This window comes from Rana temporaria, chromosome 4 (genome assembly GCF_905171775.1).
Source record: "Rana temporaria chromosome 4, aRanTem1.1, whole genome shotgun sequence".
Lineage (NCBI taxonomy): Eukaryota > Metazoa > Chordata > Amphibia > Anura > Ranidae > Rana > Rana temporaria.
This window is the reverse complement of record NC_053492.1, coordinates 198395591-198409214: the sequence shown is the minus strand read 5'-3', so window position 1 is coordinate 198409214 and position 13624 is coordinate 198395591. Positions and strand designations below refer to the sequence as shown.

At 41.3% G+C, this 13624-nt stretch overlaps 1 protein-coding gene across 1 annotated transcript in view; it reads left to right on the top strand.

The window, feature by feature from the left end:
- The window catches only part of LOC120935686 (mucin-17-like), a 47908-nt gene that overhangs the window by 17380 nt on the left and 16904 nt on the right, over positions 1–13624 (top strand). The window contains exons 3-4 of the mRNA XM_040347740.1: positions 7370–7399; positions 9862–9891. Coding sequence (XP_040203674.1) covers positions 7370–7399; positions 9862–9891 — 60 coding nt within the window. The remainder of the gene's footprint in view (positions 1–7369; positions 7400–9861; positions 9892–13624) is intronic.

Sequence of the window (13624 nt, the reverse complement as noted above, 5' to 3'; positions counted from 1 at the left end):
AGCGCATCCAGAACATACACAGTTAACGCCATATTTCCTAAAATCATTGATTAAGGGCCTAGCAAAGGTGACGAGGGCGGGGTTTAATAAATACGCGGAGTGTTTAAAAGGTGCACGCCGTGATTACGCATCTTACGCGGTAATTAGGCGAGCGTGAGAAACGAGGAGCGAGAGACAGGAAGGTAAGGAAATTAAAAATGGGATCAGCAGAGGCCTGGAAAATGTAGACACATGGGATGGGGGTTTGGGCTGTTGGTTGCACCCTTTTTAAGCTATTCTGTCGATGGGGTACCACAATGTTATTTTGGTATCCAAATGCTTTTGGACACCTCACAAAATAGAGATGTGAACAATGCTGTACCTCATTGACAAGTTTTTGAATGGTGTATTCAGATCAGGCAAAGTATTGTTCAAGTGTTGGTTGTACAGAGGTCATTAGGAAGTGTCTTTTATGTCATCCTTTGTCAGGGGCATGAGATTTACACATGAAAGAGTGCCTAGATGAATACAGTCATTTGTAAGCATTGTTTATTTTTATATATTTAAAATATTTACTGCAATGTTAACAATGGCTCTGCATCTAGCAAATCAATGTTTGGTACAAGCAATGCGGCCGAGCTGCCAATCATTGTCTAAACAAGAGAGACTGTGTTTGTAATTAGATATAGGTAATACATTTGAAGACACATATTATATCAAGGTCAACGCTGATCCTTTGGAATATTTATTTTTCTTTGGTTTATGTTTTTTGAATCTAGACTCAAAAAGAAATATAATTTTTCTAAAACTTAAATGGACCAACTACAAACCAAGGAAGCTATAGAGGCCTTACTCCAAAAATATCAGGAGACGCCCATCCTGTGGAATTCAAAACACGCATTATATTGCAATAAAGATGTACGAGCGGCAGCACTAGAAGAGCTAGCAAACTATATGCAAACTTGGGTGCCAGGATGCACTGCCAACATGGTGAAGGATAAACTTGCCAACCTCAGAAGCACATACAGGAGAGCATACAAAGCTAATAAAAGCAAAAAATCGGGAGCAGCAGCAAGACAAGCAAAGGAACCCAAACTGTGGTATTATAAACAGATGGCTTTTTTGCGGGACGAAATGGAAGGCAGGAAAACGATGTCGAGTCTTTCTTCCAACCTTTCCTCCATGCTACCTTCCAGCGGACCTTCCCCAGATGACCACAGCCCTGCAGAGTCGGAGGAAGAGGGCCTGGCTGACAGAGATGCAGATCTGCCACCCTTCGATGAGGAGGTATAGTAGTTTCCTCTATATTTCTGGCGTAAATAATTCTTGGTGGATTAATGATTTGATATTGTAAAAGAAAAGCCAAGCTGGGAAAAAGCAAAAAAAAAGGTGTACAGACAAATAGGTGTCAGAGATGACAACTGCAGGGGTCAGAAGTAGAGTGTATTCAAGTAATAATGAACAGAAAATACTAAACGAAAAACATGAAAATGAGTGTGGTTTTATTTTGCGAAATTGTCAAAAATGTCCTTTTTTTTCCACACAGGAAGAAGAGATCAGCCAGGAGGTGGCAGATCCTCAGGTGTCTGTCAGCCAGGAGGAGGCCGGGGTCAGTGGCAGCCAGGAGGAGGCCGGGGTCAGTGGCAGCCAGGAGGAGGCTGGGCCCAGTGGCCTGCAGCAGGTCCCCCCGGCCAGGAGAACCACCACCAGCCAGTCTTCTCCCCCCCAGGTGAGGCCATCAGGCCGAAGGAGGCAGTTGAGGCCTGTGGAGGAGGCAAGCCTCCGCATGATACAGGAGGCAAGCGCCATCATGAGGGCCCCCCTCAACCCCACAGAGGCCTTCAGTGCCTCATTGGCCCACGATTTAAATGAAGGGGAGGAGGACCAGAGAAGACTGGCAAAGGCCCTGATGAACCAGGTCCTTTGGTGTATGCAGAGGGGCCTGCTGACCCCAGAGACTGGGCTATGTGACCCGGCCCGGCTTGCGGAACACCATCCTCCTGCTGCCACATCGACCCCACCTGCAAGACCCCGTGTTAGATCCGCTGGAAGGCTGCCTGGAGGGAAGGCTGGAAAGAGGAGGAAACGTTGATTCTCTGCCTTCCATTTCCTTCCACATAAAGGACATCTTGTTTGGACTACCACAGTTTGGGTTCCTTTGTTTCTATGCTGCTGCTTCATATTTTTGTGTTTGGCTCCTAAGGCTTGGAAGTTTATCCTTCACCATGTTGGAAATGCAAGTTTGCATATAGTTTGCTATCTATTCTAGTGCTGCCGTTCTGTTTATTTTTTGTGATGACATTTGCCTGAATAAAAGGCTTTTTGCTTTCATTTGAAAACATGTCTATTGTTTGTTATACTGTGGGGATTATTAGGCAGCAAACCTTTAATAAATATACAATGGGTAATTTACAAAGGACACACTCCTTGGGGGGGGGGGGGGGACATTTGGTGTGCCAACATGGTTTAATATTCTCAAAAGAAACACAAAAAAAAAAAAAAAAAAAAAAACACCAAAAAAAAAACCTGTTAAAAAAAAAAAATCTAAATAGTGACATAACTAGAAACAACAAAAAAAAAAAAAAAATATGCACATTCCTTTACAAAAATGACTACTATAAATTATGGAGGACCACCAACCAAAACACACGTCTGGCATAGAAAACATTATTAAAGGATTACATCACAAGCAAGAAATGTGACATTTCAGTATGGGACAACTCTATTGAAATTGCATCAGCAAGAGAACGGGGTTATTCTAGCAAGAGAAGAATTAATAAAACGAGGCTAGAAAATGTGGTTTAGTGCGCCTTTTTAAGACATTGTTCTCTTGCTAGAATAAAAGGTTTCTAATGACGAATGTGCCATATCCCAAACAAACGCGAGTTTTACCTGAACGAGCGCTCCCGTCTCCTCATTTGGACTGAGCATGCGCGGGGTTTTTGTACGCTGCTTTTGTGTACAGACGACCGAACATGTCTGACGGACACGATTCCAGCAGACTGTTTTAAAGCAAGACCAGGAAACAGTTGTTCGTTGGAAAACGGTCTGGCCGACGATTGTTTGCTGGAATCCTGTACGTTACTGCCTACACACGAACGAACATGTCCGCTGAAACTGGTCCGCGGACCAGTTTCAGCAGACATGTTTGGTCGTGAGTACGGGGCCTGAAAGCACTCATCTTCACCCTCACAGTTCATTCAGAACTACAAGCCATCAACCACAGTGACTGACGGGAGTTGTAGTCTATCCATTCACAGGAAACTGTGAATAAATTATGTGTCTGTGTGGGCAGAGCCCAGCCCCATGCTGTTTTTGAATTGTGACAGAGGATGCTGGGAAAAGATCCCCTGCCGACTGTCACACTGAGAGCAGGGGGAGAGGCATGTAACACAGGGGTGTCAAACTCAATTTATTTGAGGGCCGCATAAGCAGTGTGGTTGCCCTCAAAGGGCCAGTTGTATATGGGTCGCACTACATACAGGATTCAGAGTTCAGGATTACGTCAGGATTATGCTACGTACACAGTGCAGGAATTCAGGGGTGCGCTATGTACAGAGGGCAGGGATTGATATATATCAGGTTGCAGGTTTTTGCTGCATTTTCTGACAGTGCGCCATGTAGGAATTTTAGTGCGCTTTCAGAAAATGCAGAAAAAACACACAACCTAATCAATAGGCCTGGCATTTTAGACTGAGCAGCCAATTCTTCCAGGGACTGGGGGATGTCGGCCATACACGCTGTAATGTGCAGGGACACTGTGATTTAGATATAAAGGGGATTGCACTAAAATGATTACAGTGCAGTCCCCTTTATATCACAGTGTCCCTGCAATCATGCCCCCCTTTTACTCTCTGCTCACTGTGCAGATCTCCAGTTCCTCCCGCCCCCTGCTTCCTTACATTAAAGTCCGCACAGACCCCCATTACATCAGAGTCCGCACAGAGCACCATTACATCAGAGTCCGCACAGAGCACCATTACATCAGAGTCCGCACAGAGCACCATTGCATCAGAGTCCGCACAGACCCCCATTACATCAGAGTCCACACAGACCCCCATTACATCAGAGTCCGCACAGACCCCCATGACATCAGAGTCCGCACCATTTCATCAGAGTCCGCACAGAGCCACCATTACATCAGAGTCCGCACAGAGCCCCTTGTAATGCTGTGGACTTGGATGTAAAGGGGGAACTCTGATGTAAGGGAGGCTCTGCCCACCAAAGCCCCCCTCTTGCATCAGAGTCCACAGAGCACCCCTTAAATTCGTTTTATATATACACTGGGAGGTGGGAGAGGGTGAGCTTACTCACCCCAGGATGGAGGGTCAGGGGCGGGCTGCCTGCATATGTGTTTAATCTTCACATTTTCCCGGGGATGTGTGGGCGGGGCAGACACAGGGGGTGTGGGCGGGCCAGACAGCGTAGAGAGGCGGGAAGAGGAGGAGCAGCGTCTGAATCAGTGTTGATTCTGAGGCTGAGCTGTGTGTGAGAGAGACACACAGCTCAGCCAATCAGCCGCCAATGTAGCTGCGCCGGAGCCCGGAGATGACACAGGCACGGTCGCATAGCGATAGGTGAGCGGTGGCCGCGACCTGTGTTAACCCTGTCCAGGCCGCGGGCGCCGCTTACCTCTCGCTGTGCGGCCTGATCATCAAGAGGCCACAGAGCGGGCGGCACTGGCCCGCGGGCCTGGAACAAGCAGTGGAGGCTGGCGGGCCACATGACAAGGCTTGGCGGGCCGGATTCGGCCCGCGGGCCTTGTGTTTGCCACCCCTGATTGTAACATGTTCTGAAAGGTGAACTTAGCCTTTAACTTAAAAAATTAGGATCGAGTGAAACTTACAGATATAGGTTAAATGAAAATGGACTCTGATTTCCTTTAAAGCATGTGTAAGCCTCAAAACAAAAATGTATTGTATTTTGCTTCCCAGTCCTGAAATGTGCTGGTTGCATAAGTTTCATTTTTTTTTAAGCTCAGTTTTCTTTATTTCAACCTGGTGATTCAGCCAGTAACACACTTCCTGTCTTAAGCTGACTATACCAGAAGACGTTTGAATATGAGCACAAAAATCCTCAGTACATTTGATGACTTGGCAAATGTACTAATTTGAAAGAACGTCAACATTTTCTTTTTTTTTTAACATTTGATTTTGGAGTGAGTGGATTTTCCTGAATGACAACCGCATGTACTGTTAGAAATTCATCATGTACTGTTAGAAATTCATTCATTTGAGAAAGATTTTACATCCTACTTCTTGGAATTTTCTTATCCCTATGGTCAAAAATGAACATTAGATAATAATTGGAAAAAATTATCAAACATTCTTAGCAATCAGTAAAACTTTACCATTGTAAATGTCCATGTCAGAGTTAAATAGTTAGTCTCAACCTTCTATTTGCCACTTTCATAGACAGCTTGTTAGCTTGTAGGGGAGTAAAAAAAATCCTGCCTCACCAATAGTTTTCCAGTCTACTGGTTAACCACTTAAGACCCGGACCATTATGCAGGTTAAGGACCTTGCCCTATTTTGCGATTTGGCACTGCGTCGCTTTAACTGACGCGGTCGTGCGATAAGGCTCCCAAACAAAATTGGCGTCCTTTTTTCCCCACAAATAGAGCTTTCTTTTGGTGGTATTTGATCACCTCTGCGGGTTTTTTTTGCGCTATAAACAAAAATAGAGCGACAATTTTGAAAAAATATGCAATATTTTTAACTTTTTGCTATAATAAATATCCCCCAAAAATATATAAAAAAACATTTTTTTTCCTCAGTTTAGGCCGATACGTATTCTTCTACATATTCTTGGTAAAAAAAATCACAATAAGCGTTTATCGATTGGTTTGCGCAAAATTTATAGCGCTTACAAAATAAGGGATAGTTTTATTGCATTTTTATTAATAATTTCTGTGCCCAGCCGTGCCACTCTGCCAACGTATATTGGCGTGAATGGGTCCTTAAAGCGGGGGATCACCCTTAGAGGGCACTTTTCCCCCTTAGATTCCTGCTTGTTTTTACTAGGGGAATCGGCTATTTATTTTAAAATATGTGCAGTACTTACCCGTTTACGAGATGCATCCTCTCCGTCGCTTCCGGGTATGGGCTTCGGGAATGGGCGTTCCTTCTTGATTGACAGGCTTCCGAGAGGCTTCCGACGGTCGCATCCATCGCGTCACGATTTTCCGAAAGAAGCCGAACGTCGGTGCGCAGGCGCAGTATAGAGTCGCACCGACGTTCGGCTTCTTTCGGCTACGAGTGACGCGATGGATGCGACCGTCGGAAGCCTCTCGGAAGGCTGTCAATCAAGAAGGAACGCCCGCTCCCGAAGACCCATACCCGGAAGCGACGGAAGAAGATGCAGCTCGAAAACGGGTAAGTACTGCTCATATTTTAATACAAATAGCCGATTCCCCTAGACCGAACGAGCAGGAAGCTAAGGGGAGAAATTTTTTTTTTTTACAAATGGGTGAACTCCCGCTTTAAGTGGTTAAATGTCTTACCACTTTTGAATCCATTATGTGCAGACTTCTTCTTTTACAACTATAAAATCACCACAAAGGTGGAGCCATCACATGGTCAAGAATCTGATACTTTAAACGCAGTTGAAAGGTTTACATGATCAAAAATGCAATACACAACAGCCTATGGCTTAATTACTACTAATGGTGCAACAGATTCATTGTAGCTTGGGTTAACTTCCTCAAGTGTGGCAGGTTGTCATCTCATCAGGCACTGTTCATTGTGACTGAGGCTCAATCTACATCACAGGATGAAGTGATCGACGTTGGATTTACATTGTGTGACATTATTTTTTTGGTTGGGGTAATTTTTATTATAAAGAACTTTTTTTTCTATGGTATAAGTGCTTTTGTTGCTTTTATGACTACGTAAGAAGGGCTAATATATACCCCCTACATTTTCACGTGGGGGGGGGGAGGGGTTGTTAAATATCAGGGCCCCTTTGTTCTAAAGAAGATTTTGGGATTCTGATAAGTCCACCTCTACAGACCCCTACATCCGATGTGGAGGTGAGGCTTTTGTCCCCATCTGGTCTTTTTGTTCACTCGTTTGCTGAACCGCAGGCAGGCTGGGTTTGGGTCGAAATCATCCTTAACCAAAACCTGGAGCTTATCTTTATTCATAACAAATCACACTTGCCCAAATCTTCACGCCCCTGGAAGGGGCTGTGCATTGCCTGGGTGGCCATATAGTGAAGATTTTGGAGGAATGGGGATGCACATAAGTATGATCTGTTCTGAATGTGCTGGGGAAGGAGTTCATCACTTACATCAAGTTTAAGTAAACGTACCACAAAGCACATGTGTTTTTTGGAATACTAATTTGTATTATCGGTTTCAATTTGGATTTGTCTTTTATTGTGTTTCTAGATACCAATGAGGCTTCTGGTAACTTTACAGGTAAGTGAAAAAAATGCTTCTAACTCTGCATGAGGAAACTCATTTAAAATTCATTTCACATTCAGTTTACCACTACAAGAAGTATGTACAAATCTGTATGAATGTGTAGAGCAGAAGTTACAGAAACATACAGAAATAAGTCAAATGAAAATACACTTTCGGTTTCCTTTAAAGCTTGCATAAACCCCAAAACAAATATGTAATATATTACACCTTACCAGTCAAAAATTGTGCTGGCTGCATTTGTTTCTTTTTTCTTTTTTTGGCTTGATTTTCTTTATTTTAATCTGGTGATTCAGCCAGTAATATACTTTCTGTCTTAACTGGCCATACACTTCTAGACCTTTGAAGTAACGTCCATACTAATATTCGTATGAACATTTGTACAAAAATGCTCACAGGACATTTGATGACATTTGATTTTGGAGTAAATGGCCTTTCCTGACCAAAAACCACATACACTGTTAGCAATTCATTCATTAAAAAAAATTAAAAATTCTATCCTGCTTCTTTGAATTTTCTAATTTCTATTGTCAAAATAGAATGTCAATTTGACCCCCACTAACAATTAGAAAAAATGAATTAACAATTTAGAAAGGACATTTTTTAACCAAATCCTACTAGTGTATGGCCAGCTTTAGTCATATGGAGGAGTGATAGAGCAACACTTGGACTGCAGCATTGTCAACCTGTTGAGAGGGTAGTGTTAAATGTATTAGCAAACTTAAATGAATTAAGTTTGACTAACAAATTAAATCTGAATTTAAGCTAACTACTTTCAAGCAGTTACAGCTACAGTTTTTTAATTTCCTTTTGGGGTAAAGGTTTTACATAAACCAATAAAAGCTAAGCACTGGCAGTGTTATATGGTTTGTCTAAACCAGGGATCCTCAAACTACGGCCTTCCAGCTGTTGCGGAACTAAACATCCCATGAGGCATTGTAAAACTCTGACATTCACATGTCAGAGTTAAATAGTTAGTCTCAACCTTCTATTTGCCACTTTCATAGACAGCTTGTTAGCTTGTAGGGGAGTAAAAAATCCTGCTTCACCAATAATTTTCCAGTCTACTGGTTAACCACTTAAGACCCGGACCATTATGCAGGTTAAGGACCTTGCCCTATTTTGCGATTTGGCACTGCGTCGCTTTAACTGACGCGGTCGTGCGATAAGGCTCCCAAACAAAATTGGCGTCCTTTTTTTCCCACAAATAGAGCTTTCTTTTGGTGGTATTTGATCACCTCTGCGGGTTTTTTTTGCGCTATAAACAAAAATAGAGCGACAATTTTGAAAAAATATGCAATATTTTTTACTTTTTGCTATAATAAATATCCCCCAAAAATATATAAAAAAACATTTTTTTTCCTCAGTTTAGGCCGATACGTATTCTTCTACATATTTTTGGTAAAAAAAAATCACAATAAGCATTTATCGATTGGTTTGCGCAAAATTTATAGCGTTTACAAAATAAGGGATATTTTTATTGCATTTTTATTAACAATTTCTGTGCCCAGCCGTGCCATTCTGCCGACGTATATCGCTGTGAATGGGTCCTTAATTGGTTAAATGTCTTACCACTTTTGAATCCATTATGTGCAGACTTCTTCTTTTACAACTATAAAATCACCACAAAGGTGGAGCCATCACATGGTCAAGAATCTGATACTTTAAACGCAGTTGAAAGGTTTACATGATCAAAAATGCAATACACAACAGCCTATGGCTTAATTACTACTAATGGTGCAACAGATTCATTGTAGCTTGGGTTAACTTCCTCAAGTGTGGCAGGTTGTCATCTCATCAGGCACTGTTCATTGTGACTGAGGCTCAATCTACATCACAGGATGAAGTGATCGACGTTGGATTTACATTGTGTGACATAATTTTTTTGGTTGGGGTAATTTTTATTATAAAGAACTTTTTTTTCTATGGTATAAGTGCTTTTGTTGCTTTTGTGACTACGTAAGAAGGGCTAATATTTACCCCATACATTTTCACGTGGGGGGGGGGGGGGTTGTTAAATATCAGGGCCCCTTTGTTCTAAAGCAGATTTTGGGATTCTGATAAGTCCACCTCTACAGACCCCTACATCCGATGTGGAGGTGAGGCTTTTGTCCCCATTTGGTCTTTTTGTTCACTCATTTGCTGAACCGCAGGCAGGCTGGGTTTGGGTCGAAATCATCCTTAACCAAAACCTGGAGCTTATCTTTATTCATAACAAATCACACTTGCCCAAATCTTCACGCCCCTGGAAGGGGCTGTGCATTGCCTGGGTGGCCATATAGTGAAGATTTTGGAGGAATGGGGATGCACATAAGTATGATCTGTTCTGAATGTGCTGGGGAAGGAGTTCATCACTTACATCAAGTTTAAGTAAACGTACCACAAAGCACATGTGTTTTTTGGAATACTAATTTGTATTATCGGTTTCAATTTGGATTTGTCTTTTATTGTGTTTCTAGATACCAATGAGGCTTCTGGTAACTTTACAGGTAAGTGAAAAAATTGCTTCTAACTCTGCATGAGGAAACTCATTTAAAATTCATTTCACATTCAGTTTACCACTACAAGAAGTATGTACAAATCTGTATGAATGTGTAGAGCAGAAGTTACAGAAACATACAGAAATAAGTCAAATGAAAATACACTTTCGGTTTCCTTTAAAGCTTGCGTAAACCCCAAAACAAATATGTAATATATTACACCTTACCAGTCAAAAATTGTGCTGGCTGCATTTGTTTCTTTTTTCTTTTTTTGGATTGATTTTCTTTATTTTAATCTGGTGATTCAGCCAGTAATATACTTTCTGTCTTAACTGGCCATACACTGCTAGACCTTTGAAGTAACGTTCATACTAATATTCGTATGAACATTCGTACAAAAATGCTCACAGCACATTTGATGACATTTGATTTAGGAGTAAATGGATTTTCCTGACCAAAAACCACATACACTGTTAGCAATTTATTCATTAAAAAAAATTAAAAATTCTATCCTGCTTCTTTGAATTTTCTAATTTCTATGGTCAAAATAGAATGTCAATTTTACCCCCACTAACAATTAGAAAAAATGAATTAACAATTTAGAAAGGACATTTTTAAACCAAATCCTACTAGTGTATGGCCAGCTTTAGTCTGGCACTGCCATATGGAGGAGTGATAGAGCAACACTTGGACTGCAGCATTGTCAACCTGTTGAGAGGGTAGTGTTAAATGTATTAGCAAACTTAAATGAACTAAGTTTGACTAACAAATTAAATCTGAATTTAAGCTAACTACTTTCAAGCAGTTACAGCTACAGTTTTTTAATTTCCTTTTGGGGTAAAGGTTTTACATAAACCAATACAAGCTAAGCACTGGCAGTGTTATATGGTTTGTCTAAACCAGGGATCCTCAAACTACGGCCTTCCAGCTGTTGCAGAACTAAACATCCCATGAGGCATTGTAAAACTCTGACATTCACAGACATGACAAGGCATAATGGGAATTGTAGTTCCTGAACAACTGGAGGGTCATAGTTTGAAGACCCATGGTCTAAACCTTCTGTTTGCCTCTTTCCTGGACAACTTGTTAAAAAAAATTACAATTTATTGACAAAAGTTTTCCAACTTGTCCATTCCACACTAATGAGTCAATCAAATGACATGGATCTAATTGATAGTCTGGTTTTCGATCCATCTATCCATCTATGGCCAGATTAAGCCAAGCTAATTGCAAAAGACAAAGTCAGCTCCATGGCCAAAAATTAGCTGCCAGTGTGCTCTTGCTGATACTGTCCTTGACAATTGTACTGTTCCAGAAAACTGTGTACAACTTTAAGTCATCCCCCAACTTAATTATTGGATTTGTGATTTTTCAATGTTGCCCATGAAGCCACATGAAAAGACACTTTTAATGCTGTACAATTTATTCATTTTTTGTATTGCTGCACGTCTTCTTTTATTACAGTAGTTTGCCTAATAGCTCCAAAAGGGGCCAAACTTTAGCAGGCAGATTCAACTGCCCCCTACCTCCCTTCCTAAAGAATTCTTCAAGATTTGCCTGTGAGTTTGGGTTAACCACATTTTTAATAAATGCTGCCAAACCATAGGAGAATCACACCTAAATAAGGTTTTATTGCATTTTTATTAATAATTTTTGTGCCCAGCCGTGCCATTCTGCCGACATATATCGGCGTGAATGGGTCCTTAAGTGGTTAAATGTCTTACCACTTTTGAATCCATTATGTGCAGACTTCTTCTTTTATAACTATAAAATCACCACAAAGGGTATCCACAAATTACGTCTTTTATGATTTAAACAGGGTTGCTTTAAAAATGCAAGTGTTTGGACAATCGGCACTGCTCTAGTGCTTTGCAGTAACTCCATTTTAAGGCTCCTTGTTGAAGTAGCTGTTTCATTCTGAAGGAAATTAGGGAGATATAGCAATGTCATGAACATCTATCCTTACATAGACCAGCCAGTATGTCTAAGGTTTCAGCCTGGTATCTATGATGGCAAAACAACAGCTTTTGAAATTTGTAAAACAAAATAAAAGGGGAAGGGGATGGTGTAAAAACCTATGGAATAGAAATAAGAAATGCTTGAGCAGGAGTATTAAACTGAACTGGCACCAAAGAAGATTTCAAAATATGTTAATTTCCGATTGGAAACCCACCAGAATTAAAGTGATTGTAAATTCTTGTTTTTTTTTCTAATAAAACAACAAAGATATTATACTTACCTGCTTTATGCAGTGGATTTGCACAGGGGGAAGCCTGGATCCTCCTCTTCGTAGGACCCTGGCTAGAGCTCCTGTCCTCTCCCACCTGTTGAGTGCCCCCACAGCAAGCAGGTTGCTATGGGGGCACCCGAGCTGCAGCTCAGCATATGCATTCATACACATACCTGCGATTTGGCCATGCTCTCTCTCTCTTTTGATTGGCTAACTGAGTTTGATTGACAGCAGCGGGAGCCAATAGCAATGCTGCTGTGTCTCAGCCAAACAGGAGGGAGAGTCCCGGGTGGCCGAGGCACTCGTGGACATTGCTGGATAGAGATGGAGCTCAGGTAAGTTAGGGGGGCTGAGGGGAGCTGCTGCACACAGAAGACTTTTTATCTTAATGCATAAAAAAACTTCTGCCTTTACATCCACTTTAAAGTAGAACTATGGATACAAAATGTTTTTCATTGGATTGGAGCAGGGGAAGGATATAACCCCTGTCAAATGTATTATTTCCATCTGTGTCCCATTAGGGAGATTTACCTTCATATCCTGTCCCATAGTCAAAACAGGAAGTGAAAGGAAATCCCTGCAAATTAAGGGAATTCGTTGTGGTTTCCCCCGGTGACCAGAACAAGTAGATTTCCCTGCTATTACTTTTCTGGGGACAACCCAAAATTTGTGATTTTATTTAACTTTCACTTTTGATGATATTAGTAAACAGGACAAATAGAGTAAGTGGTAGAGGGGGAGAGGTAGCAAAAAAAGTTGTTCTAATCCCTGTTCACTTTGACCAAAATTAATATAAAAAGATTTGCTGTGAGTTCTAGATGTAACAATATCAGTTACAATCTATGATAGTGACACTTTGTTATAACAACTAACTTTAGCTTAATCAACATGTTAAACCACAGTGAACTTACATCTTTTAAAATACTGCCATTTTCCTTTTTACAGAACCCAGTAAAATCTTGACAAGAAAAATAGAGAACCTGCTCTCTTTTTTTCTTGTTGTGATTCTCGGCAGTGTTTTCCTGACGAGAAACCCAAGAGTGTGTATACTTACCTGTTGCCGTGGAAATAGGTAGGCATAGGTAGGGTGCAGCAAGATGGCGGCGATGGCATCGAATGTGACAAGCGCATGCTCGCCGTACGCGATGACGTCACCGCATTCTTGCCTTTCAAAAGATCCGCGGTTCTTTTGAAAGGAGTGTCTGTACACTCGGGCGGCAAGAGTTTCTTGCCAATAATCTCATCAGGAAAAACAACGTTTTTTTTTCCTGACGAGATTCTGGCCCGTGTGTACAGGGCTTAAGTCACCCCCCAAGTTAATTATTGGATTTGTGATTTTTCATATAGAGTAAGTGGTAGAGGGGGAGAGGTAGCAAAAAAAAAAAACAGTTGTTCTAATCCCTGTTCACTTTGACCAAAATTAATATAAACAGATTTTCTGTGAGTTCTAGATGTAACAATATCAGTTACAATCTATGATAGTGACACTTTGTTATAACAACTAACTTTAGC